The 25772-nt window shown below is 41.2% G+C and overlaps 1 protein-coding gene across 1 annotated transcript; it reads left to right on the top strand.

The window, feature by feature from the left end:
- The first annotated feature begins 7678 nt into the window (after window positions 1–7678).
- Window positions 7679–25296, top strand: tiparp (TCDD-inducible poly(ADP-ribose) polymerase). The gene is made up of 6 exons (XM_088914510.1): window positions 7679–8355; window positions 9092–10030; window positions 19788–19953; window positions 21227–21414; window positions 22920–23195; window positions 24404–25296. Exons 2-6 carry the CDS (start codon window positions 9126–9128, stop codon window positions 24849–24851), a joined length of 1983 nt encoding a protein of 660 aa, XP_088770636.1. The 5' UTR covers window positions 7679–8355; window positions 9092–9125; the 3' UTR covers window positions 24852–25296.
- Window positions 25297–25772: the final 476 nt, after the last annotated feature.

The raw sequence follows: 25772 nt of genomic DNA, 5'->3' as shown, positions 1-25772 counted from the left end.
CTAACACCACTTCAGTGTTCAGATGCAACTATTTCCCTATGGCTCACAGCATTGAATACAGCATAACTACCACATAGAACTAAATTTCCAATTTAAAGCATCAATAATGTACATTTTGTAATGATTTACAAGTCTTAAAGAAAAACTATATGGGTTATTTTTTAGAGATTAGCCACTTGGAGAACCGGGCTGTAACATAAGATATGTTGATGTGATTTGGGATAACCAGCAGAACAGCTTCAGTAAATAGTAAGTCAAGTAAATGATTACATATTCAACTTTAAACTGCAACAACATTTTAAATAATTCATAGATGTTTTCTATGTACCAGATATTTTAAAATGAAGTATTACAGATAAAAAACAAGACACAGTAAAAAGTAAAATTAGTATTTTGAGAAAGGGAGTTTGGATTATATGAATTGATCATAGAAACATTGTATTTTTAATACAAAAATTCTACATGGGCCATGCAAGCTATTCTGAATAAGACATGTTTACATGTGTCCTTACAAGTAATTTTGAATTAGCAATTTGTACATTAAAATACAGGTTATTCTCATATTTATATATAAGAAACTTAAAGGAAACTGCTCTCATATAGGCCAAGCACAGACTTCAAGTGTCTAAGAAGAAAATAAAAATCTAAAAACATACAAAAAATTAGAAAACTAAAAAGAATGGAAACTCCAGAAATAATTCCTATCCTGCTTTGTGAGAACTGGCTTTGAGGTTAAGATTTTCTGCTGCTTTTTGCCAAAAATAATTCAGTTCAGATTTATTTTATTATTTTTGCCCAGTTAAGATATTTCTGAGGGCAATTAGATGATTTTAGAATTCACCCAAAGCAATGGCAATGTAATTATATCATAAAATATCTTGCATGTCATGTTTATGATTTCAGAATGTCGTCTTCTTTAGTGCCCAGCTGCTGTGGTTTTCTTCTTGTGGAATCCTAGGTTAGCGCTTTCTGACAGCAGTGAAAACAAACTTCACCGGTTGGACCAACTGGGAAAAGAAACTCGGTTTCAGGGACTTACCATGTCATGACTGACCCTGCCAGGAAAAATACGATTTTTCTGAGACCCACTTTTACACAGCACATTACGCTATGAATAGGCTGGAATTGCTGTTTGATAAATGACCAGAAAGGAAGCCGGCAGTGGAAAGAAATCTCCCTCTTTAGCTGTCCTAAAAGTTAATGGTCAGGTCATTTATGGCAGAGAAGAAGAATGATCACGGCAGAAGAAAAGCAAGGGATTTGATCAATTGTGTGTGTCGTCTACAGGAAAGGAGTTGTGGGTTTGTCTTTTAGAACACCAGTGTTCTAGCACAGGTGACAAGGGACCTGGTGGTCAGCACTGCCTCCTCGCTGCTCCTGGGTTGGATTCTGGGCTGGCACACCTTGTGTGTGGAGTGTGCATGTTCTCAGGGTGCTGTGTTTGCGTCATTTCTTCCCTCCTCCCGATGACACGCAGGTTCAGTTAATTGGCGACTCTAAATTGTCCCTGCATGTCCCTAACGTCCTCTACCCCACAGGACCTGTCCCCTGAAACTCTTATGCACCGGAGATGGACTCTGGGTTGCCGCTACCCAGAATGCAGCCGGACTTGGAACTTATAACACAACACAGCCTGCTTCTTGAACGAGGTTAGTGTCTAAACAGTGTTCAATGTAATGGCATTGTGAACTCGCTACACGTGGATTATTCAAGTACAACAGGTTATTTAATAATTGATCTTATAAATGATTTATTGGAAGCTATGGACTCCTTTTTCACATGTATTTTTTTAAGTTTAAATTTTGGCGTTGGATCATTAAAAAAGTCCTGTCTTATAATAAAAATGAAATTACTTAAAATACCAAAATATATGGATGTATAATATACTGAATCTCTAAAAATGTCTTAGATTACACATGCTCTTTCTTAACATTCATTTACCCAAAGCTTTCCCGATCCCAATACCACCTTCTTATGCAGAGGATTCTCTCTTGTGCTCAATGGAAGCCGAGTTAGCGGAAGGTGAAACCCACACCAAGCCTTCTGCTTTCTCTCCCCTTCACTTGAAGGGGCACCAGTGTCACTAGATGAGGAGACTCTGAAAGATTCATGAGCTCGCTGGCGAGGAGCCCTTGAACAGGAGTGATACGGAAAACAAAACCATTCTGGAAAAATTACAGTTCTGGGACTCAGGAATAAGTAATTGGCATATTAATCTCTTTGAAGGCTGCACAGTTTAAGGTTTTTAATATGGAGGAGTAGAGGATACATTACATAATTTGGATAACAACTGCAATGGAGAGGCTGTTGTGATCATGAGTTTAAGCTGTAAATTCTATAAAACAGGACTAATAAGTTGTTCTGACACTGAATCCGTTTTGACTGTAGTCATATAACATTATCCAAAAACATCCCAATAATTTTTATTAACATTACCCTGTAGAGTATATATTAAAGTACCAATATGATATTTAAATTAGATGCATCCTAAGATGCTACATTTTATTTTAATTATTGTATAACCATATTATTCTAGCAGGCATAAATGTTAACATGTAACTAAGCATGCACAATCTTCTGTTCTGTTTTAAAATTGGTGCTTTATATGTTGAAAAGTGGATTATGTTTGTAACTTGTTCCTCGAATAATTAGTTTGTCATTGACTCCACTGCATGTGTAATAGGACATGATTGTTCTGGAACACTGTCTGACATTAAAAACTACAGCTGCTTCGTTATATTTACATCCTTCTTTAAAATGTTTTTTTACTACAACCATACATAAAGTCAGTGTTATTGTACCAAACAGGGGAAAAAAACATTGCTGAGCAGACCATGGTAACATTCTTATAATTTCAAAAAAGAGAGAACTGCACACACTTAGAACTGTTGAGCTGCTGTGTGGAGAAAGTCGGAGAAAACAGTAAGAGGAGCTTGATATAGTCCTCCTCTGTTCTAATAATAATTATTTTTTATTAGACGCCGTCAATGTTTTGGCATACTTCATCATTCCCTGATGAGGACTTTTGAATACATATTGATTTTAACATTTGTACAGTGACATCTGTAGCTTTAATACCAGTAATACCAGTAATACTGTAATACCAGTTTTTTGAATGTCTGTGCTGTTTAGCATGCAGAATTGCTCCTGTAGATTCTAACGCTTTGAGCAATCCAGCTAAGCAAAATAAACTTGAACTGACTTGAAGGGCAGGCATCCCTTTGGCTACAGTAATCCAAGGCAAATAATATGTACAAATAATACAGACACTGGGTAGTGTGGCTGAAGAAATGACCAGACTGACAACAATGCTTTACAGTGCAGTAGACATGTTTATTGTTAAGGATTTTGTATTAATGACATCAACTGCATTAGCCTCCTTCCTCCCAGAAGCCAACATTAAAAAAAATGATGCTGCACGAATGTCAAATCAAAAATATTTGAGTGTTGTTCTGTGGGATGAAAGAAAAATTCTGAAGTGCTGGTTTCAAAACATAAAAGAACCCGTTTCTCAAAAGAAATCAATCATTGTGAAACGTTTTTCCTGCCATTCCTAAAATGCCTCCAATCAGATGGTGGAAAGAAATCTGTAATGTGACCCAGACCTGGCTGGTGCATATTCCAGCTGCAACAAAGGGAAATCAGGAACCTTTCTTCTCATCATAATGAGCATCAAGAATTAACGCAAACATCTGCATTCCAGATGGGACAGTTTTATAATTGCAAGACTGCGATCTTTAGCACCACAACTAAGTGTTTAATACTTTCTACACGCCAGTAGCAAAAAACAAACAAACATATTTTTCACATTACCGTTTTTGCCATTTTTGTTTCTCGAAATGTAATTTCTCTGTATGTGCTAAGAAAATCCAGCAGCTTTCGAAGGCTGGTGTGTCACCATGGCTGTTTGCAGATTTCCAGTTCAAGTATTAGGACTCTTGTTATTATATTCTCCTAGTACTAAGATGCATGACTAACAACTGCTCCAATATCGTATCAATATAATATATTGAAAATTATTTTATTGTAAACTTCACTCAATTCATAATTCTCCATTCAAGCACATCCCAAGAAATTTAAAAGATTTAATATGAAAAAGCATGGTGTAGACAATGTGTAGTAAAGCACAGTGAAATCCATGGTAAAAGCATGGCGATATACACTGTAAAATGTAAACAGTACACCAGTGGGTGTAACTGGTCATGAAGAAAGGGCTGTGGGAGTATGGAACAAGCTGGCTGTTGTTAAAGCACAAGTCTTTCAAGAAAATGCTGAATGAAATCCTTCGATCTACCAAACAGATAAGAAATGGCCTCCTCTCATTTGTAAAGTTTCTTATGTTCATATAATCTTGCTAGAAAAATACATCTAAGCTGATCTCACGGAGCAGAAGAAAAAATGCCACATTAAAAATGCTTATGACCAGTTCTTATCCCTTAGCCAAAGCATTTTTGCTTTGAATGGGCAAAATTAATTGAGCAAAAGTGTTATGTCATTGTAGGAACAGCAGGTGGCATGATTGTTCCCTCTATTTGAGGAATATTCCTAAACCCTTTACAACACATAAAACCTTTAACAGTATAGCCACTACAGTGATTAGTACATTTTATATTTGAAGGAAATATGAGATTCTCGCTGGAATTGGTTTCTGTAATATGTAGTGGATAAGCTTCCCAAACATGCAGGTTAGACTCTCTAACACGTGAGAATACAGGGTCGGGTTTCTGCTTGGACTACACTCCAGACAATGAGTTTTAAAAGGGCACCATGGCCAGTCCACATACTGTAGGTAGACCTGACACATACCTGTTAGCGCCCAAACACACTCATCTACACTCTGGCTCTGGAGGGATGCCTTGTGTTCTGACTGAATTCCAGCTCGGACTCCTGATATTTCTACTGCCCCCCTGATCAAGGCATCGAGCTTCCCAGTCATCAACTTTTCACCCGATTGGTTTATATTTTTTCCAGGTCTTTACCCATTAACAATTATAAGTTACCTGTAAAACTTGGTGGTCCGCAGCCCCCCCTGGACCAGGAGTGGCTATCACTGCCCCGAGATGCCCAGATGTCTAATGCTGACAGATCAACAGGGGCAACAGCGGTAGCAGTTTTACAGGGTGTAAAACTGACATTTGGAACTGCAGGGCTACACATTTTCATTCAGGTTATGAAATCTCATCAATTAATATCTTTGCAGCATTCATTGTTTCAGCATCAAACAAGAATGAACATAAATATGCATATTTAGGTCTTTGAGTACCTTCTAAGTTTGTTTTTTTAAGAATGGAAGGGTCTTAAAAGAATTCTTGTGGAATAAGAACATAAAGGTTGCAAAGAAGAGCAGGCCAATTGGTCAATCTAGCCCGTTAAGCTGGTGCAGTTAGCTACAGGGAACAAAACTCAAACGATCCTTTTTAGAAAGAAGCCAAGTTATCGGCTTCAATAACATGGATGGCCAGCTTGATCCCTACTCCTGCTCCCCTTTGTGTAAATTAAAAAAGCGCTTCTAGTTCTCAGTTTTAGTTGCACTTCCAGAGATTTCACTTGTGTCCTCTGTGTCCAGTTTCACTATTCAGAAAAAAAAACTCCATTGCCTTTGACTTTGGAAGGTTTTTTTTCTGGTACGAAAATCAATCGTGTCAGACAAGAGGCCACCTGTCCAGTAACACAGTGAGTGGTTCCCAATTTATTGAGGTTTTTGTAAGAAACATAAAGGCACAAAGTGTGCATTCTTAAGCTGTAATTAGTTGTGTTCTTGAAGGTCTGGAAATCGCTCTGTAGCTGAGGTCCCCAGTATAATATTGCAGAAAGCCAGAAAATGAAACACATTCCTGAGAAATAACAAGGGAATAACTTGCTACACTGTCATATTCATCTTACAAGACTCAAGCCCACGTTCATTAAACATTTACCGTGTTGCGATTTCACCACACGAATAAAATATTTCAATTACGAGACACAAGAGAAATCTTAATCCAAGAGTCCCTGGTAGGCAATTAATAATTATACGTAAGTCAGAATTAGACGGTTTTTATTTTGCAACAGACCAAAAAATAAACATTTGTTATAATACAGTAGGCAGTGCTGCAGGCTGGCGAGGAAAAAAGAATAATTTGTGAAAATGGTTCTTAAATGTTTTCACCCGTGCCTCCGGTCATTAAAGGACCCGACCTCACCCAACAGCGATCCAAGTAATTTTCAGATCCTCATTCTGAATAGCAGCACAGTTATCCCCTTTTCCAGAGGGGTCAGTGGTTTCCATGCGGCTGAAGGTTAAATGGGAACAGCTGACTCCGCCCGTTAGCGTTGGATTCACTCTGCTGACTCCGATCATCACGAACTACTGACTCGGAGGAAATTGAAAGCACCAGTCCGACTCCTGTATGTCAAAGCAGGGAGGGAGAACCATAAGCTTTTAGGGGAGGCGTGACAGAGCAAGATGGACGATTCACTCATCTTCACAGAACCTGGCCTTTATTTTCCTTCACTTGGCGAAACATTGTCGGCATTTAGAAACGAATCGACCTGCTAGTTTCAGGGTCATTAAAATTCTTGTTCTCTCCCTCTGACGTGTTGGATCCAGGCCATGCTCGTGTTTTTTTTTCCAGGTCTGGGCACATGGGCTTCAGTTTCAGAGTACACAGCTAATCATTTTGAAATTTCAATGCAACTCAGGGGTGGTTACTTAATAGGGTCTCGTATTTTTCTTGATTGACTCACTTCCGACCTAGAAACGGGAACCAGAGTCACGTTCTACACAAAGATAGGGGGACGTCCGTTTTGAAAGGGTAAATAATACAGTAAGCACGACGCTGGCTTTTAAAATAGCATTTGATCTGGTCAGTCCACAAGATCAGGCTCGGAGCAGCAGACTGCGAGCGAGCGCTTCGTGACACACGTCACGTGTGGGTGAGGCGAACTGGAATCGCGCACTGTTTGCCTTCGAGGGTCTCCTTAAAATGAAACTGCAGTTTGCAGGTTGCAGAGAAAGACCGTCTTTTTTCTATGGCTGTGAAGCAATGAACTTGTGCTTTGACACTGCAGGACAAAACGCAGCTGAGTGGGCTCGATTGTCCGGTAATGTCTGAATAGATTTGCCGTTTAAGATGTTAAATTGTATGCTGCAGACCTCAAACGATTTTTACGCTATAGGTACTGCATTTCTTAGAATGGGACAGCAGGGGAAAATCACAGGGGACTATTCTCCTGCAGTCATCAATCAGTCTTCGAGAAGGGCTATCGCGTTTCAGCCGAGTAAGGGTGTGATTCCTTAATTCCAGAACTCAAGACGTCGGGCTTCAGTATATCCAGGCACACAGACGTGTTGCAGCTTGAACAAAAGGATATTACGTCTTTCGGTTTAGGAAGAATGTCTGAAATGCAAAAATAACGATCCCAACAATCGGTGCCATACGCGTCATAATATTTTGCTGCAGGTAAAACTGGCCTCCTAAACGCATATGAAGGTGTATCAAATTCTAATTTGTTCTTTTAGATGACTAAGAGTACACCTTTTGTCTTTGCAACACACAAAGATAAGTAGGTATATACAGGCCTGGGAAGGAAAAAAGGCTCGTGTTTTTTTGTTGTTGTTGGATTTTGAGATGTGCTTGAGTTGGCCTGTTTAACAACGCCTCGTTCTGGAACAGACAAGGTTTGCATGCAGACAGCCGTCGCGTGTACCGAGCATCATTAAAACAGCAAACCAGCTCTCTCTCTCTCTCATTTAATTACCTTTTTTTTCCAGGAGGTGTCACACACAAAACTCCCCGAGGAAACACGCGAACTGCACGGTTTTTTTTATGGTTTAATTTAATGGCTCGCTATCGTACTCTGAGAGATACCACGCGATCTTTTTTTTTCCCTAAAAAAATAATAAAATAAACCTATTAAAGCGAACCCACCTGGGGCTTTTTTTTTCCTGTTCTGACTTCCTGTACTGGAAAATAGGTTTTGAATACGGTCTCGAAAATGCAAACAACTCCAAAGATATTGCAACCATTAAGGTTTGCCTTCTGGTAACTGCCAGCGTACACAAGCGCAGACGTAAGATAACTTCCTGGTACTGACAGCCTTGGGGTTTTTTTTCTCGGACAAACTCCGCCTCTAGACTACAGCCCTTGCGATGTGAGTGGATGTAAGGGACATAAAGTAGTTGCAACAGCTGGGAGAGCTGTGCTGCTACCTCAGGAGTTGGCGTTGTTGTTAGAACACTGTAGATGATAGTTTTGTCACGCAAGCACCAGCTCAGTACAAGCTAACCCGGACCTGCAAGGACATACAGCACTCATGATCAGACGGGATTTAAACTTCAAGGAAAAGACGTCAAAAAAAGCCACTGTTCTTGTCAAGGTACGTTCATAGCTCTGGATCGCTGAGGATTACTACAGTATATAGCCAGTTGAACATATCAGATGTCTTTGTGTTGGCGATTTACTGTATGTTTAAATATTTAGTGTTATTATACATTCCCTTTTATATATTAGTTATTACTAAGTATGGTCTGGGGTCCGATACCTATTGCAACTTTGTTTCTAGCTTGGTTTGCCCGTACTTGAAAGGATCTGGTTTGTTCACAACAAGGCTCAAGGAAACGGCAGCGGCGATCCGTACTTGCACATACCTTGTAGTCGTGTACTACAGTACAGTATTGGGTAAGGTAACGCAGTGCAGTTTGATTCGTTTGGCTTTTAACAGCAGATGTAGATGTGAAACTCGGTAATTACCTCATCGCACTCAGGAGAACAGAGTGTTCAGAAGCAGAAGGCAGGCAGGCGGGCAGGCAGATCATTTCGGTTTCAGTTTACCTTCCCCGGACTGAGTGGGTAAATAAAAACTGGATTTTCAGTTTGGTTGGGTTTGTCAGACTTCACTCGCTATGCATTTTCTGGGAAATGGGAGACCCGCAGAGAAAGCCCTTTATAACAATATTTTTTTCTCCAGTTGTGTTGTATCATTAACGGGAACACAGGACGGAAAACTGAACTTCCCAAGTTAGGGCGGCTGTGTACCATTACTGTATCCTATGGAATTAAAACCGTGCGTACACTTTGTGCTTTAACGTTTAATTTTTTTTTTCGTTGCACAGGTTTTAAAAGGGCTGCTCTTGTTTTAGGTAGCCGATGGAGAAAACTTTGGGTGCTTGCAGTAAACGCACAGAAACTCCAGAAAAAGGTCCGGACGCACCTTCTCTGGGTCTCGCAAAGACCAGCGGAGAGTTCAGCAGCCAGATGCCTTTGTCGGACAAAATACCCCTTGTCAAGCCTTATTTGAAAAAGAAACACGCTCAAAGGAAGTTGGATGCCAAATGCCTCCGAGCGCTAGATCCCCTCTTCACTACTTTATTGAACTCAGATGCGCTCGTAGGTGGCGATGGGGTTTTCGTACCCCGCAACCAACCGAGGAGTCAGACCAACCTGTGTGAAGCTGCCGTGGAAAAGAACTCCACCCTAAGCCAGATATGTTTAAAGCAAGACGGCGCGGTTTCTGGATTGGTATCGGGCGCAGAGACCGACGAAATATCCGACTCCGGCGCCGAGCTTGGGCAATGCGAGCAGAAGGCTGCGGTCGGCACCCCGGAGGAGCCCCGCTTCCAGGCTCAGGCGAGCGAGGAGAAGAACCCGGGTGTCGTGGTCTCCCCGGGTCAGGGCGCACCGATGAGCGGTCTTTACACGGCCCCAGAGCCGCTCCGGGGTGCCAGCTGCCTGGCGGAGAAGGACGCGGACCTGAAAAGCGGCATCTTTCAGGATAAGAGCGAAGAGGCCTCCTTGGATCTCGTGTTTGAACTTCTGACCCAGCTGCAGTATCACACCCATCAAGGGGACGGAGTATCGATCTGCGTGGATTTTCTGCGGGGGGTTTGCGTTTATGGCAGTGACTGTCCCCAGCACCACACAGTGCTGCCCTATCACTGGCAAATCAGAAAAGCTGATACACGTATTTGGCTGAGTGTGTCGGATGACTCCCAGGAACACTTGGAAAGGCTCTACTGCAATCCGGACAATGACCAAGTCAGACTCAAATATCAGTGAGTACTTGTTACAGGTTGTTCTGGCGAACAGATTAATGCCCTTGGCTAGTTTAAGGCTTTATTGTTGCTGGAAACGAGGTTTAGTAAAATATTTATAATTGATTGTAGACTTCGTGTCCAAAGACTGAATTTCTTGTCAGTTACTTGAGGAATTCTTTCCTTAAGTTTCGTTCCCTGATTGGGTGCACCGAATACTCCGTTATAACACGCAATAGCTACAAATTAGCAGTTAAAATGATAATGAGGTAGCCTAGGGCTTATTATTAAACTAAAACATACGTATTTGACCTTTCATCTGAAACGAGTTGTTGTTGCAGTGTATTAACGACTTTCTTTACCTGTATTGTTTTAAAATCATGTGACTATTTTACGCTGAAACAGCACCTTAAGGTCTGGATTTACAGGTAATGATGATGGTTTAAGTTTATAACACAAACAAAACCCAGGTTGTTGTTTTTTTTTTGGGGGGGGGGGGTGTTTTGATTTTAGTTCCATTTGGCCTATAAAAATCCTTGAAGCTGGGACTGTATATAATTTAAACCCCAGTGAAACTGACAAGAACATTCTGTAGTGCCTACGTACTGCAAACATATAAACAGAAATTCCAGCTGACTGCTGAAAACGTGTCGTTTCACAAGAGCAGGCCAAGATGGCTTGCAAAATAATTTATCTGTGGGGAAATGTGATCTTGGCATGCCAGAAAACTGGATTTTCTAATTTGGTGGAAGTTTGCAGAAGGGTAGGAAGCGAAAGGGTGTAATTTCTGGGGAGAAGGTGGAACTTACACTTTTTAATTTGTGGGATACAGCTACTGTACGTCTGTGGTACTCATTCCCAGTCTTCCCACAATGACCTTGGCTTGTGATACTAAATAATGCTGACAGCTACTGTACGTCTGTGGTACTCCCTCCCAGGCTTCTCACAATGACCTTGGCTTGTGATACTACATAACACAGACATGAGTTCACCCCTTGTCTCCACATCTCTGTACCCCCTGTATCCTAGAGCCATGTTGTGTCCCCATGGTAACAAGATGCAGATAACAGCATGCTGGGGCCTTGCTGAGAGCTTCGCAAACAAGCTGCTACACCACATGGTTCACATGGTTACCACATTATTTGGCTTTAGCTATTAATCTCTTGTGGTCAGAGTAGCTTTACAAGGCGATCTGTGAAGATTTGCACACGATCAGAAAGTGTACATTCGGCTTTTTACATCAATTTAGGACAAAATAAAATCCCCCTTACCAGATGGTTCTGGTTTGTCTGAACACAATGTGGGTCACCTGGAGGACACAAAGAATAGTCCGGGGGAGAGCACAGGTATTTAGTTTGTTTGAAGGTGAAAAATGACATTTAGCTGAGACAATTTAGATCTGCTTCTGGTCTTGTGTTTAGTGAGTTATTAAATATTAACTGCCTGGCCATCACAGTCCAGACAGAAATGATTTTTTATCTGTCACCAGGAAAGAGAGTATCAAAACGTAAAAAGTTTTGAAGAGAAGTAATTGAGCTGGGGAAATAAAGATACGGAAATGTAATCTTTAACTTTATATGGCTTTAAAGCACAAGATACAGGGATTTATGCTTTGATCCCTATTTGGGTCACCACAGTAATCTTTGAACCATTCCATTTGGCAGTGTGAACCTTTTGATTAGTCACACACAGACGCATCATGAGAAAAACCAGGCTGAACAGGTCTTCCGTATTTTGAGGCCTGTTAAACCACAGACATGTTGAAGCTAGAAACTAGAGTGGCATTCTTCCCTTCCTCCACCAAACTGTCATGACGGAGAGTTTTAAAATGAAGATGGCATGATGCTAGCGTAGGCATAATGATATGTGGAACATGACGGGTTCTGTGACATGGCTTTTCTGAAGAGGTGTGCATACCCTGGGCTAACTTTTACATGGTTATTCATGCTTCGTGAAAGTGCCCATTCTGTTGGAAGTTTTAAGTAGTCGAAGAAATATAATAATTCCATTCAAATTGAAGGATACGAATGAAACAACACGTCTTGCACTTCATTATACCTTTCCGAAGGGTTAAAGTGAGACGTGATAATCATGTCGGAATAGAAAAGGGAACTGAATTTGAGACCCTTGTTACACATGTAGTATAAACAGGGGCGATATTCTGTGGTGAGTCATGTAATTAAATTCTTGGTAAGAACACACACAGCACAGAGGTGTTGGGGTTAACGCTGCTGTCTCTTGGGTGTCTGGACTGGCCTTAGCCACACTGGTTTTACCTAAGTGCTCTTGTTTTCACCCACAGCCCCGAGACATGCTGTCTAGTTTAACTGGCATCTTTGAATTGTTTTTGTACGTGTGTGAGTGCATGTAGATGTAGGTATGGGCCATGTGATGAATTTGCGCGTCATCCAGGATACATCCTGTCTAGACCCCATTGACTGCTGGGATAGGCTCTAGGTCATCGTAACCCTCTCTATTGGTTTTTGAAGATGGTTGGGTGGATATGTGCTGCTACATCACCATATAGCAGTGAAGAATCAATTAATCAATGGAACATTATGAACTGTGCATTTTGAGTAAATTACTGAGCAGGACCTTGTGACCTATTTAAAGCATATTTTGGAAGCTTCCAGTCTGAATCTGATTTTTCAAATGAAATGGTGAGACATCATGAGATTATAGCAGAATTGTTTCCGGCTTTGTTAATTCATAATATTTGAGTGGTGGAGTGGAGAAAGAAACCTTATAGAAATGGTGATTTTTCTATGACTCATTTTTCATTAATGAATGGTGATAATAATCTTCAGTAAAATTAATATGTTGATGACTGTGATGCTTTTGAGAACAGTGCATGGGTAACTAAATTGCTGATGTTATTGATTGTACACTTTCAAGTCCATTCTTTCCAGGCAATTAGCTAAGTGCCAGCAATTTGTTTGTATTAATTTATTGCATGCATAACATAGCAACAGGCCAGCACTTGTGAAATACAGCTTCATAATGTTGCGAGAGGTTTTGACTAGTGGAATGATTCTGTCATTCTGACCCCCTTGCTTTTATGTCAGGGTAACACGGCTCAACACGTCAGTATCAAGTTACTGGCTTATCTGGAGAATGGGACTGAAAAGGAGTTTTGTTATTTGTCTATTGGTCTCTTTAAGAATTAAAGCTTGAAGAAAAAAAAGGCTGAAAAGTGAATTAAGGCTTGCATGTAACCCAGTCACACCGCTTAAAAAAGGGCACTGATTTCTTATTTCTAGAAAGACTAAGGAAATTATTAGTAAAGGGCATGGGCAACTATTTTTGAAGAATGTGTTAACATGGACACAATAGTTTCTCTCAAGCCACAGAGGGATGCATAAAAGAAATTTATTTTGTTCAATGAAGCATTAATGGCCAATGCAAGAAGCTAGAGGACAATATTTCTGTTTTTAGAAGTAGCAGTTTGCTTTTAACCATATAGATTTCATATAAAGAATGAAAAATGAAGCTTATTCTGAAAGGTTGCCAAACAACACGAGCCTAAAGATGTGCGGACAGAGTAATATAGTACCGTATGTTCAGAGATGTCTGAAGAAACGCCTAGGGTTGCCTCCTGTTCATTAAAACCACCTGCTTATGCCCTTTGAAAACTACTTTTGATAGCTTTTTCTTCACCTGGGTTTCTACAAAAAGAAAGGTACCCTGCCCTGAAAAAGCTAAAGCAAATGAGTAAAATCTTACAGTTACTGTTCATTATTGTTCTGATTTATTACACTAAACCTGTACAGTTTCACAGTAAACACTGTAGTAAATACATCAGTAAACAATATGAACGGTCCCATATATAGAATAAAACCTGTCCTGGTCTCGGGGTCCCTCACAGCCCTTCATTTCAGTGAATCCTTAATTAAACTCACAAGTTGCTTGTTTAAAACCTTTACAAGTATCCTTTTCTGCTCAAAGGATAGAGATTTTTAAGTTTCTTAACCACATTTTTGAAAAGACAACTTCCTACATGTTTAAGAATTGAAAATGATTAGAGTTCCAATTAAAGCTATTATTAGGACTCTCGGTGGATGGATTTTTTAATTGAGTGTTCTTAATTAAGTCCTCAGTTGGAACAAAAACCAACAGGACCAGGATTGGGAACTGCTTGATTACAGTTTTCTTGACATCGGAAATGCAAGAGTGACGCAGTTGAAAGTACTTTAGTGCGTGTTACTTGGAGTGTCATTGGTAGCCATCGTCTCAGTGACGGAAACATGTTCTGTCTGCTATGCTGCATTTATCTATCTGGGACTCCTGGCACTCCTGCACTTTGTTCCAGTGATAACTTGGCAGTTACCAGCAATTTAAGCCTCTATTTCATTGCGGTCTGGTTCAGTCACTTGTCAGAAGAGCTCTCCATTGACATGAAGGAGAGATGGAACCAAGGAATGAAACCAAAACTGTAAAAGTCTTACTTTATTTGGTGCTGTATGTCCCTGTATGAGATTGTTGTCATTGGCCCTTATTATCCTCCTGGCCGTACCACCCTGACTACACCCAATCTTGTCTGATCTTGCAGACTATGTAAAGTCTGGCCTAGTGTTTAACCTCAGAAGCGACGAATGAAGACTAAAAGTAGGCCTGCTTCTTGTGCTGCATCAGGCTGCTGGTTCTAGTCTACGTTTTGTTGAATAAACCTGATGTTCATTGTAACAGGAAATAGAACCAGAGGGAATGAAAACCTATTCCTGCCACAGAGCGTGCGACATCTTATGCCTGGATTGAAACGAAATACATTTGTTGAAGTCCGAGTGTGCAGAGTGTTGAGCCTGAGCTCACAGTTGTCAGATCAGTCTGCGAGTTCCTGTTTGTTTTCCTGTAAAATACACACGGAGAATTCATTCTTGCTTCAGAGTTCAAGATCATATCTTCAGGGCCTTCATTTTGTTACAGTTCAGTGTATTGTCCTTCAGTTTTGTTTCATGCTTCTATGATTACTAATAAAATTAATTTTTCATCGATGCACTGTATCGTATGATATAATTTTGAAAGAGAGATGGCATATAAGGAACACTAAGGATTTTTCTCTTGCACATCAAGTATTGTATACTCTAAACAGTTAAATAGGTCTTGTTCAGATCTGTTAAGGCAGTAATGGGAAAAAAAAGGTGTATTTTCCTTTAATAGTTCCTTCAACACTTAAGTGATTTGTAACAAGACACTCAGTTGATTCCATCAGCAAACAGATACCTTAGCTGTGCCCTTTAACCATAGTTTTTGAGGTGTGGCATCCCGATAACTCCGTCTGATACCACTGTCAGGCCTGAATTCCAGCAGTTCAGGGCAATCATAAGTAAAAAACATCCACCTTATTCTGTGAAATCTGGGCATGAAAGCCAATCAAGCATTTTTAAAGGTGTCTTTTATGACCTTATTTGCATAAAAAATCAGCAAATGTTAATCTCTTTTCTACTCTTCCCTTGATCTGTGCTTTTTGTAGCTTTGTTGACAGCCACTAGTATCGATGATTTAAAACAAAGGATTTTTTATGTTTTTCTTTAAGGATCATATAGGGCACAGACTTTAACATTTTCATTCATTTCTTTCATTTCTTTTAAGAAAAATGTAAAGCAGGTTGAAATTGAATAAAAACCCAGAAGTGGCCAGAAGTGTTTTCTTTAATTCATTTTAAAGATGCAGGGCTAAAGACCCAACTTGTCTGTTGCCTCAAAACGAAAAAAGCTAATGAACCCCCCCAAAAAACACACCGAAACTAAACGAACTGGTTCCCTTAGTAACTGGTGCTGGTATAATCACTGTACCAGTGGAACAGTGAGCACAAGGAATTGTTGTTCTCTTGTAAATGTAAAGGCTGTCGTTTTATTTTTAGAATCCAACTACAGAGAAATCCAAAAAAAGCACAGTAGCTCTGGTGTTTTGGGGTCATGTTTGCCCATTCCTTGTGTCACTGTTTAGTGGAACTGACATGCAACACCGAAACCAGCTTGTGATTCAGTACTTGCACGTAAACGTTTAATACCCCGAACTGAACTGCCTTTGTTGTTCCGGACTTCAACGTGGTATTTTACTGTCGCATGCCGTGCGACTTTGTGCTGTTTTTTTTTTTAACTGTTACCAGTTTAGCACACACCTCAGCGTCACACGGAACAATGATCGTGGCAGGCCACAGTGTAACTTTTCCTCATAACATTCTTCGCCCGTCACTCCCTGTTGTGCAATGCACGTGTACGGCTGAAACTGAGACGCGGCTACTTCAGCAGTTTCGCCAAACTGTTCAGTGTTTACGCAGCGAAAACGCCTGCTCGGGGGCTTTGACGGACCTAAAACTGAACTAAGATAAACACAGCCCGTGTAGGCTTACATTTCCCCTTTTAAAAAGCCCTTTGCTTAAAAGAAATAGCCGTTGTTATATTTTCACGGTAATGCCCACACACGCATACATATCTATATATGTACGTACATAAAGTGGGAGTTTCATTTCTCATCTTTCTGTTGAGCAGAACATGATGTAGTTTTTTTATGGTTGTGTGCAGACAGTCTGGTAGTGTCTACCGAATAACGAACTGCAGAGATCAGTACAGTAAAACGCGTTAGGCAGTGTTGGTGTTAAAAAAATACCCTGCAGTTTCCTGTCGGCGCCTTGCGCTGTATTTCACACGATCGAGTTCAAAAGGTTGTGGAGTTCACCTGGCCCAGTGCTCTCCTGTGATAGAAACTCCACACAGTTAACCACAGCCCAATTTGCCTGTTAAATAGGTTTAGCTGCCTTAAACAGGTTCCTACTTGCCGAGTTTAACAGAAGCAGGCATGTGTGAAGTCTGGCGTTCCAGGACTCTCTTGAGCTTTGTCCTTGTGCTACAGTTTACCTCCACACCTGCTTTTACTCTGTGTTTGAAGTGTTTGACGAGGAAGTTCTGAAAAGTCTCATTATATTCTGAAGAATACATCCTTGATATTGACTGTGAAAGCAGCAAAACCCTGTGCTCATAAGAATGCTACAAAACCGAAGCCTGTAGATGACAGTGAGTTAGTCAGCACGTTTCTCAAGTGAAACTATTGCAGATTTTGAGGATTCTGAAAAGAGGAAACGTACCTCGCCTTTGTATTCTCTTGCTCAGTTTCCTCAAAAGGAAGGCCTTTTCCCCATTCCGAATCCATCCTTCTGTGAAATTTTTAAAAGTGTCTTTATAGTTTTTTTTTGTCCGAGATGGGAGAAGTGCTTGTGATGTTGACTATATCTTTCCTATATTTTAAGTTTCGAAATTGTTTCCAGAACATTTTTGCCTATGGAGAGTTACGGGCTGTGACAGCCAGTGAGTAACACGGGGTTCGAACATGCTGAGCTCTGTGTGTTCCTCTTTTGGAACGGAGTGCACAGATGGCTGTTTTCAGCAGTTGCTTCTTGTTACTCCACTCATGTATTTCTATTGATCTGAGCTTCAGCAGAGAATATGCTGATCCTTCTGTGGCAACCTCCTCAGATTTGTGCGAATAGTGATCACGGTGTTCTTGCCTGGGTGAATTGTCCTTGGTTAATGTTGTGCGTTTGCTCAGGTATAAAGCTCGTCTAAACTGCCAAGTGTGAATCTTGTGCCTCAATAGCAAACAATCTGTTTCTTTTAAAATATTACCCCAGTCGGAGTTGTGCACGTTTTTTTCATCCCAGCTATAAATGGAAAGGGGACTTGGGTTTGAAATTACTGTTGAATCGGTAATGAGAAGCAATTGAGACCAGTGTTCTTTAGTTGTCACAGCTTAGTGAGCACATTTTGCTGTTTTTCAACCTATGTTTCCACTTAATGAACATCTGTCATTCAGTTTCCTCACACATTGGCTTTCACTGGCCCTATTAATTAATCTGGACCCCTGTAATGGGTTCATTTTGTGTTCATTCTGCCAATGTTATTTGATAAGTAAATTCATTCTCATATGAACCACATAAGGATACACTTTCAGCAAAAAGGAGATCTTCATCAATGTATACAGTGTTGTTGTTTAGTTCATGAGGAAAAACATCACCCAATAAGAAAGTACACCAGTACATGGAGATATGCACTGTTGAGGCTTAAGAAGCTTTGGTTTAACCCACCTGGTTGAGGGTCGACCACCAGGCCAAAGGATGAGGAAGTTAGGACCCCAGAAAGACAGGAGTGACCCCAGGGGCAGCTGCACAGCAGAATACACACGAGAGAGAGCGAGGCTCACCGTAGCATTTATAGCTTTTCAGAAAGTGATGTCATGGAGTTAGGAGTTAGAGTAGCAGAGCTGAGGTAGATCTTGGTTGCTGTTATACCTCCCCGAATATAGTTAAAAACTCTAGTTCGAGGCTCCCTGTGAAAAGAAAGGATACCAAACACTTTCTTCTGTTATTTTCAACCTCAGCCCTGATTGGGAACAAATTCAAATACCACTTTTGTTCTAGACCAGAGCAACATTGAAACTCCCTTGCAGAAGTACAGTCTTCATGCGCACATTCAACGGTTTGTCCGAGTACAGCATGCAGTCTTCATGTGCATCAGAATTCATGTGTGGAATCTGTAACGAGTGGGAGAAATGTTAGCCCCTCTGTTAATTGTTTTTCTAATGGATGTATTTCTGAATTCTTTATTCTTCACCTTCAGACAAACATGCCTGGGATGTTTCTGAGATGTGCTGGAGCAGATGGGCAGTACAAACAATTTGAGTTCAGGCTTCTTGCAGTAAAAGTATCTGAAAATATCCGAACGTACATGTGACTACCAATACTATACCCCCAAGTCATTGCACTCAGAGACAGCAGACCTAAAACGTATGATTAGAAAAATGTTCTATTTATACAAAGTTGATTAAAGGAAACAATCCCAAGAGAGACCTGAAGTTAGTACAGACTCCACCTCCTACTCTTCATTTCACAGAGCAATGACCAATGAGTCACAGGAGGAACTTTAACTGCCCAATCAGAGCTGCACAGGGCACTTGCCAGTACTCCTATCTGCCAGAGAAGCTCTCATGCTAGCATCTGAATTGGGTGACTATTTTGGGTACAGATAATCAGGGCGAACTTTGCTTATCTGTTAATACCCATGTGTTGTAAATGCAAACTATAAAGCGTTTTTTCATGACTTCCTCAACTGTGGACCCATGACTGTGAAAATGCTAAAGCCTTGTGTCAGAGGATTCCAGCTCTGCTTTGACTTAAAAAAATAATTGGTAGTGTGTTTATTTCCAGGCTGTGATTTCTGTGGGAAAAGTGTAAGATTTATTTGTTTAGAGAGGCAACTTGGTTCAGGAGCAAAGTGAAGTTCTGTTCGCTCATTTTCTGTTCCTCCTCTGCCTACTGCTGTTAGACTCATTATTTTACTTTCATATCTGCCTTAATCCCTATAGAAATATTAATAAGCTTAAGATGAGTGGAAATTATGAAGTCACTAGATTTAAAAGGGTGTGTTAGTGCACTGTGAACATTCAGCTGCCCTATAGCAAAGTTGGTTTCTCCACACGAAGGTACACTAAAATGCACAACTACAATGAAGTCTTCTTTTTTCTTAATCATGGGTATGAAGTGCTGAAAGATCATGTATATGACCTGTAATTTCTATTTGTATGAATGTTGCCTAACCGTATGTAGTCAGCATAGTAACTGAGGGCTACAGTACAGTGACTGATAGACCTAAATCCTTATAATTACTTAGAAATAGAAATGCCTGGATTTGTGAAAAGAAAGGCCTTTCTTTCTCATTTTCTTTTCATTTTGATATATTTTTTTATCTGTTTACCTTACTAACCAGTTACTTTTTGTTTTGTTTAGGGGACGCATTTTTTCACTGGATTTCAGCCTCATGCAAGTTTGCGATGTGGAATTCGACCTTGTGAGACGTCTAGCTACTCCTTCCAGCACAAGCCTAACCTCCAATTGCCACATGGTGTGGAAATACTACTGCAGGGATAGTTTTGGCTGGAGAGAGTATTCTGAGGTAAACCATACAGCTCCTTAAGCTGTCTCTTCATGGCACAAGTTTAACAGGCCACCCAGAACAAAGATGTTTTTTCCTGCCTTGACTAGATACTTTTCCAATGGACCGAAAGAGTTCATAGACCCAGTACATTTAATCTTAAGGAACAATACAAATGCAAGTAGGCTATTATTTATGATAGTCTAATTTGTTACAGAATTTTTTTTTGAATGCTTGATATGTGAATGAGGGCCTCTGAGTGGGTCCTGCAGGGCTCAAAAGAGAAGTAGGCTATTAAGGCAGAAGCATCAGTTTGTTGTATGTAAGGAAGTGTAGGTCTCGGATTTCAGTGGCCTCTGAATTGCATATTTGACAATGACTCTGAGCAGCACAAAGGATGTTCCGTTCTCCCAGCAGTGCTGCAAGGCAGTCATGCCCATCCATCATTTGTTTTTTTTTTAATTTCCAACATCTGTTCCGTAGAGTAAACCAGTTTTCATAGACAACAATTCATAAAACGTGCCCTTTAGGTGTTGCAGCAGTTGAATAGCAAGGTGCTACATTTTTGTTCAAATGGGCAAATCAATTTGAATTTCAAGGGGCCATGCTTCTAAAACATTTCACGAACTGCCCTTTTTTCGGGGGGAAAAAGAAGAAACACTCCTGATCATACCGAATCAAGAGAGAAACCCTTAAATGGATCATGGAAGCTCTTAGAATGACAAGGGGTGGGTGAAAGGGACAGCTTTAGTGTTTTGTGTTCATTTCTTGGGGAACATCAAGGTGTGAAAAGTGGGTATAGCCCAGAGGTGTTTTAAGTAGTCATAATAGTATGGTCACTGTACTGTATCTACTGGAGATCAGAAATAAGATCACAGTATGCTATAGGCACAGCCCCTTATAAAAAAAACAACAAGTGCGTTCACTGTGTCATGCACATATGCCTGCTGAATGAAATACTGTCTGCTAAAAGATGACATGCATGACTAAGTCCGTGGTTAGAACAACGCGTAGGAGGCAAGTAGTGAGCCTTATCATGAGAGCACAGGCAGCAGTAGACCTCGTTTCACCCAGCTATGATATTGATACTTGAGGTAAACTGGGACAGCAGGTCAGCGACCTTGTCTGCATCACTGATGCGTTGTTGATAACACTGATGTACCACAGCCAGGACCACTCTGTGGTTCAGTTAAAAAAAGAAATGCATAGTAAATTGGATTGCTGAAAGTTCTATATGCTGTGTATGTGTGCCTTCCTTGGAAATATCGTTCAACTTTCAACCCTCCCCCCACAGCCTGTTGTCCGACTGATTGAAGAAGCTACCTGTAGGGGCTTGAAGGAAGTCCGCTTTGTCACACTGCAGAACCAGTACATCCTGAACATCAGAGAAGGCTTTCAGCAGAATGCCATCTTTGGGTTTAGAAGACAAATCAAAAGAAGACCTCTCTTTCTCTCCTCTGTCATGCTGATGCCTTACTTACAGTAAGTAGATAGAAGCCTTTACAAAAGTCCCAGGATGTGGTGCTATACTGTCAGAGCAAGTCAGCCAGTGAATAGAGAACCAGCTTTGCATGCAAACGCTAATCTCACTTAGAAATGGGGAAGTGCAGTATGCATGGAGGAAACTGTTAGTGAACAATAGACTCACACTTTGGTTCTTTCAGTTAATGTCCCAGCTGTATGGTCCTGTGGATGAGGCTGTTCGATTTGCCAGTGAAGGGGGGTAGGGTGTCTGGAAATGCACAATTTGTGCAGTGTAGTGAGATGATTACTCAATTGTCTCCCAAGGAGTTCTGCCTGCATAGTAGAAATTAATAGACACTGCCAGTAAACTCATTCGCGTGACTGATTTGATACCCTTTCCTCTTCGGCCATTTTTTGATGGGAACTCAGAAACAAAACATAAATAAAGCGAGATGGGGAAGTTGGCTTTTTTATACTTTTAGTTCCTTAAGAAGAGGGAAATATCTACTCAACTGTTGCTTTGCATGCACATGAAAAAGGTAGTTACTGGAGGTAATTTTTGTCATCTGACATTTCCAGGGGTTTCAGAAGAGCAAGCATGTTCTCTTCCATTCAACACAATGGATTTGAAATCCATTTACTGTGGTTCAAGATGATCCTAAAGCAGAATAGATCATTTCCTCTTGAATGAGTCCCTGTGTGTCACTGCCATACAGCCCTGGAAGGGGGGTTATCTTGTTCTAAGATTCTAGCCTGCAGTAGTTACACCATCCCAGCCTCTAAGCACGTCTTCGTATCGTACTGGAAGGTGCTGTAAAAGGTTCTTAGAGAACCAGTCCTCTCAAGCCCAGCCTTTTGTTTTTCTCTACCGGAAATCCGAGCGGTTGTATCGGCTCTGGCTTCTTATCTTTTGAAAGTAAAAAAGGATTAGGGAAGGGTGTCTGCTTTCAGCCGTCCCTCACAGAAAGTGTAACATCAGAAGGGCTAGCCTATTCATCAAAGTCCAGATGAATGAAGTGCCATGTGGCTCCCGTTCTATGAGTGAAACTAATAAAGATGCCATTTCTCTGATCTCAGCAGCACAGCTGGAAACAGTATTGTCAGAATCCAGTGGTTAGGAACATATTGTCCCATACTCAGGGGTGGAAGTCATTAGTTTGACAGACAGCTTGGCACCATATGATTTAACTGTTGCCTTTATAGCAAAATATTCCATGACAAATAGCTTTACAGCTACGCTGTGCATATGGATACACACCTTTGAAACATGAGGAGGGTTTTATTCATTCGCTAAAATAAATTAAAATAACTTTCTGGACTGAAGGTTATAGTAAACAATTACCCTCTCTCGGCCTTGTTCCTTGTGCTTAAATAATTCCGTAAATTATTGATGCTGTGAAAGTACAATGTCTCGGATATATTTTTCTGTGTGAAATGTGTCTGCGATCTGTACATTCTGTTGTCGTAGAATACAGTGCTAATTTATTCCTCCCTTCCTTTGTTCTTCAATCTGTTTTCCCTAGGACTCTGTGTGGCCTTTCTTCAGCAATATTCCCAACAGCTGGACCAACACCCACACAACCTTTATCCCCAACCTCGCCTACCTCTCCAAAGGTCTATCCCGAAACCTGGCTTCCCATGGACTCTTTGCAGGATTTTATCCAAGTACCAGTTTCCAAGGATGACAAAAGCTACAGAACTGTATACAGCCTTTTTCACAAGACTGTGTCGGAAACCAAATTCAGGATTTTGAAGATTTTGAGAGTGCAAAACCCTTTCCTCTGGGAAAAGTATAAACGGTAGGTGTCCTGCCCATTTCCCTGCTCTCGGTGCGTGGGTGTGGGACGTTGAGAGAGAGCGCTTTGCTCTTTCCGATGATCCTTGGTCTTGAAATGGAAGTGGTATAGCAAGGATGAGGTGAGGGCTGGGGAAAAAAGAAAGATGTGTTTTATGAAAATTGTTTGATATAGTAAAAAAAATCAAATGACTATAAAGATTTTATGTGATCTTGAGGATAGAAGTGCAGTGTACTTTACTGTAGATTCTGAAACCAAAAGCATTTGCAGTAACAGGATATGCAGGCTTGCATCTCTGTCTGTGAAGTGTGGGCAGCTTCATATCTAAAAGGTTGGTGTGTGGCGCCCACTCGTCGACCACTAGTTTCTAAAAGCTGTACTGAGCTAGAGAGGCTGTAGCTGTTAGCGTGTGTGTCATTGTACCAGAATATCTGGAGAGCATTCAGCAGAACAAGAACTGTGTGTCCCAGAAAACGGTAGCTTACGCTTACTTTTTTCATCATGGCCAAAAATTCAGCATCTGGTGAGGAAATCATGAAATGAGTACACACAGTGCATGGGCTATGAATGTGACCTCAAAAGTACCTTGTTAAGTAGATCAGTTCAGTGGTCATTCAAGTCCAAAGCAGAAAATTAAAGTTGTACAAAACAAGCAAAGGTCAGAGAAGGCAGTCTCCCATGCAGGTGACATGAGGTGAAGTCACATTAAATACGCTCTTAAGTAAAGAGATTAGAATTCCGTCAAGGCCGATCAAGCGCCGCTCTGTGACATGTAATTTTCCGAAAGGGAGCAAATGCAGAAAGCCAGCAGCTGCAGATTTCTAAGGTTGCCAGGAGGAATCAGACGGGTGTCGGCACAGGCACACACCTCCCTGAGGAGGAACAGTTTGCCTGTGACACGGCGTGCATTGTGGTGGTTATGTAAGGCACAAAAGTTCGAAAAGGTGGATGTTTTGGGGATTCGCAAAAAAACTTTCTAAACCTTCAAAAGGAACAAAAAGGGCAGTTCATTTCGCATATAATCCAGTTATGTAATGGCATTTTTCCTGGAAATCATCAAATGTCTGTAGACCTTTCTAGGGTAACTCAAGGAGACAGCAGTCAATTATTTCGCCACCAGTACTGAGAGCGCTCCCAGCTTGCACCAGGGCTTGGAGTTCCCACACCGGTGCTGGGTGAGCTAAAAAAGGCTTCTATTTCTGTTTTCACAGGAAGAAGGAGTACATGTCTAGAAAGATGACAGAGGTGGACCGCGTGCTGAACGAAAGGCACCTTTTCCACGGCACCTCTCAGGATGTCGTGGAGGGGATCTGCAAGCACAACTTCGACCCCCGCGTCTGCGGGAAGCATGCCACCATGTTCGGACAGGGCAGCTACTTCGCCAGGAAGGCTGTTTACTCCCACAACTTCTCCAAGCGCTCTCCCAAGGGCATCCACTGCATGTTCCTGGCCAAGGTGCTCACGGGCAAGTTCACAGTGGGCAACCCCTCCATGAGGAGGCCCCCCCCGTTAAACCCCCATGACGCCTCCAGTGACTTGTTTGACTCTTGCGTGGACAACTGGGTCGACCCGCAGATCTTCGTGATCTTCAACGACGACCAGAGCTACCCGTATTTCATCATTCAATATGAAGAAGTTTCAAACACTGTGTCCATTTAGCTCCCTCAAGCTGCAAAGCTCCTACTGTACGGAGGAAAAACGAGAGGCCGTGCGTTTAAAGGTACAGGACCAGTATTCTGAACCCGCGCCTCCGTTTTTGGTGACCCCTGCCAAAATCGGCCCCTGCGTTCTGTTTGCGCGTGAGGCCTCAGAGCTCTTGGAGGGCAGCTTGCCTGCTGCCGTTCCCTGCTGGACTATAGAGCTATTTAAAATGAAGACTTTGACAAGTCTGTTTTAGCGGCTGCGGTTTTAAAGTTTAGCCCTTCCAGGTTTTTGTACATAGTGTCATGTTCGGAGACCAATGGTGTTGTGACAGTTGACTTTTTCGGCAGTCATATTCCGTGGAAAGTGTAAATACGGACTCACTGTTTATAATTGAACTGTGTGCCTTTTTGTTCATAAAAATGTTTATTTATGTTAGTAAATGTAACATTTAAAAAAAAAACGTTTGATGAGAGATTTTTTGGGATTTCTTTGTGTGAATTGTGAGATTTCTTTTTTATTTGGGGAGAGAAAGGAAAGGTCTTGTTCGGATTGCTTCCAAGTAATTTCTTTTGTGCATGTGTGTGACATCTAAAATTTGGAGACTTCCAAAACCGATATACATTGTGTTTCCCAAAAAAAAAGGGGTATTGGGGTCTGCTGGAAGTATTACTCTGGAAGTTCGCGTGTATGGAAAAACTCGTTCAATTCTTTTCCCAGCCCAACGTAGGCATGTTATTCAAAAAGGCACTGAAAGTAAGTTTAGGTGGCGTGCGGCTAACAGCATTTTATGTGGTGCCTCCATCACGATCTCTTTTGAATTTTGTTAACATGCTTCTCTGTTCCGTCTTCCTGAACAGATGCACTGAATGTGCCTTTTCCTCTTTTTGACTTGAGCCATCCCGTCTGTGGAAAACCTAGTCTCCAGAGCCCTGGTCT

Source organism: Atractosteus spatula, chromosome 4, assembly GCF_055471065.1.
Source record: "Atractosteus spatula isolate fAtrSpa1 chromosome 4, fAtrSpa1.hap1, whole genome shotgun sequence".
In the NCBI taxonomy this organism is placed as follows: Eukaryota; Metazoa; Chordata; class Actinopteri; order Semionotiformes; family Lepisosteidae; genus Atractosteus; species Atractosteus spatula.
This window is presented reverse-complemented; position numbering and strand designations above follow the sequence as displayed.

Coding starts and splice junctions, on each gene's coding strand:
- tiparp (XM_088914510.1), top strand. CDS start 9,126: ATGGAGAAAACTTTGGGTGCTTGCAGTAAACGCACAGAAACTCCAGAA. Junction 10,031..19,787: donor CAAGTCAGACTCAAATATCA/GTGAGTACTTGT, acceptor TGTTTTGTTTAG/GGGACGCATTTTTTCACTGG. Junction 21,415..22,919: donor ATGCTGATGCCTTACTTACA/GTAAGTAGATAG, acceptor TGTTTTCCCTAG/GACTCTGTGTGGCCTTTCTT.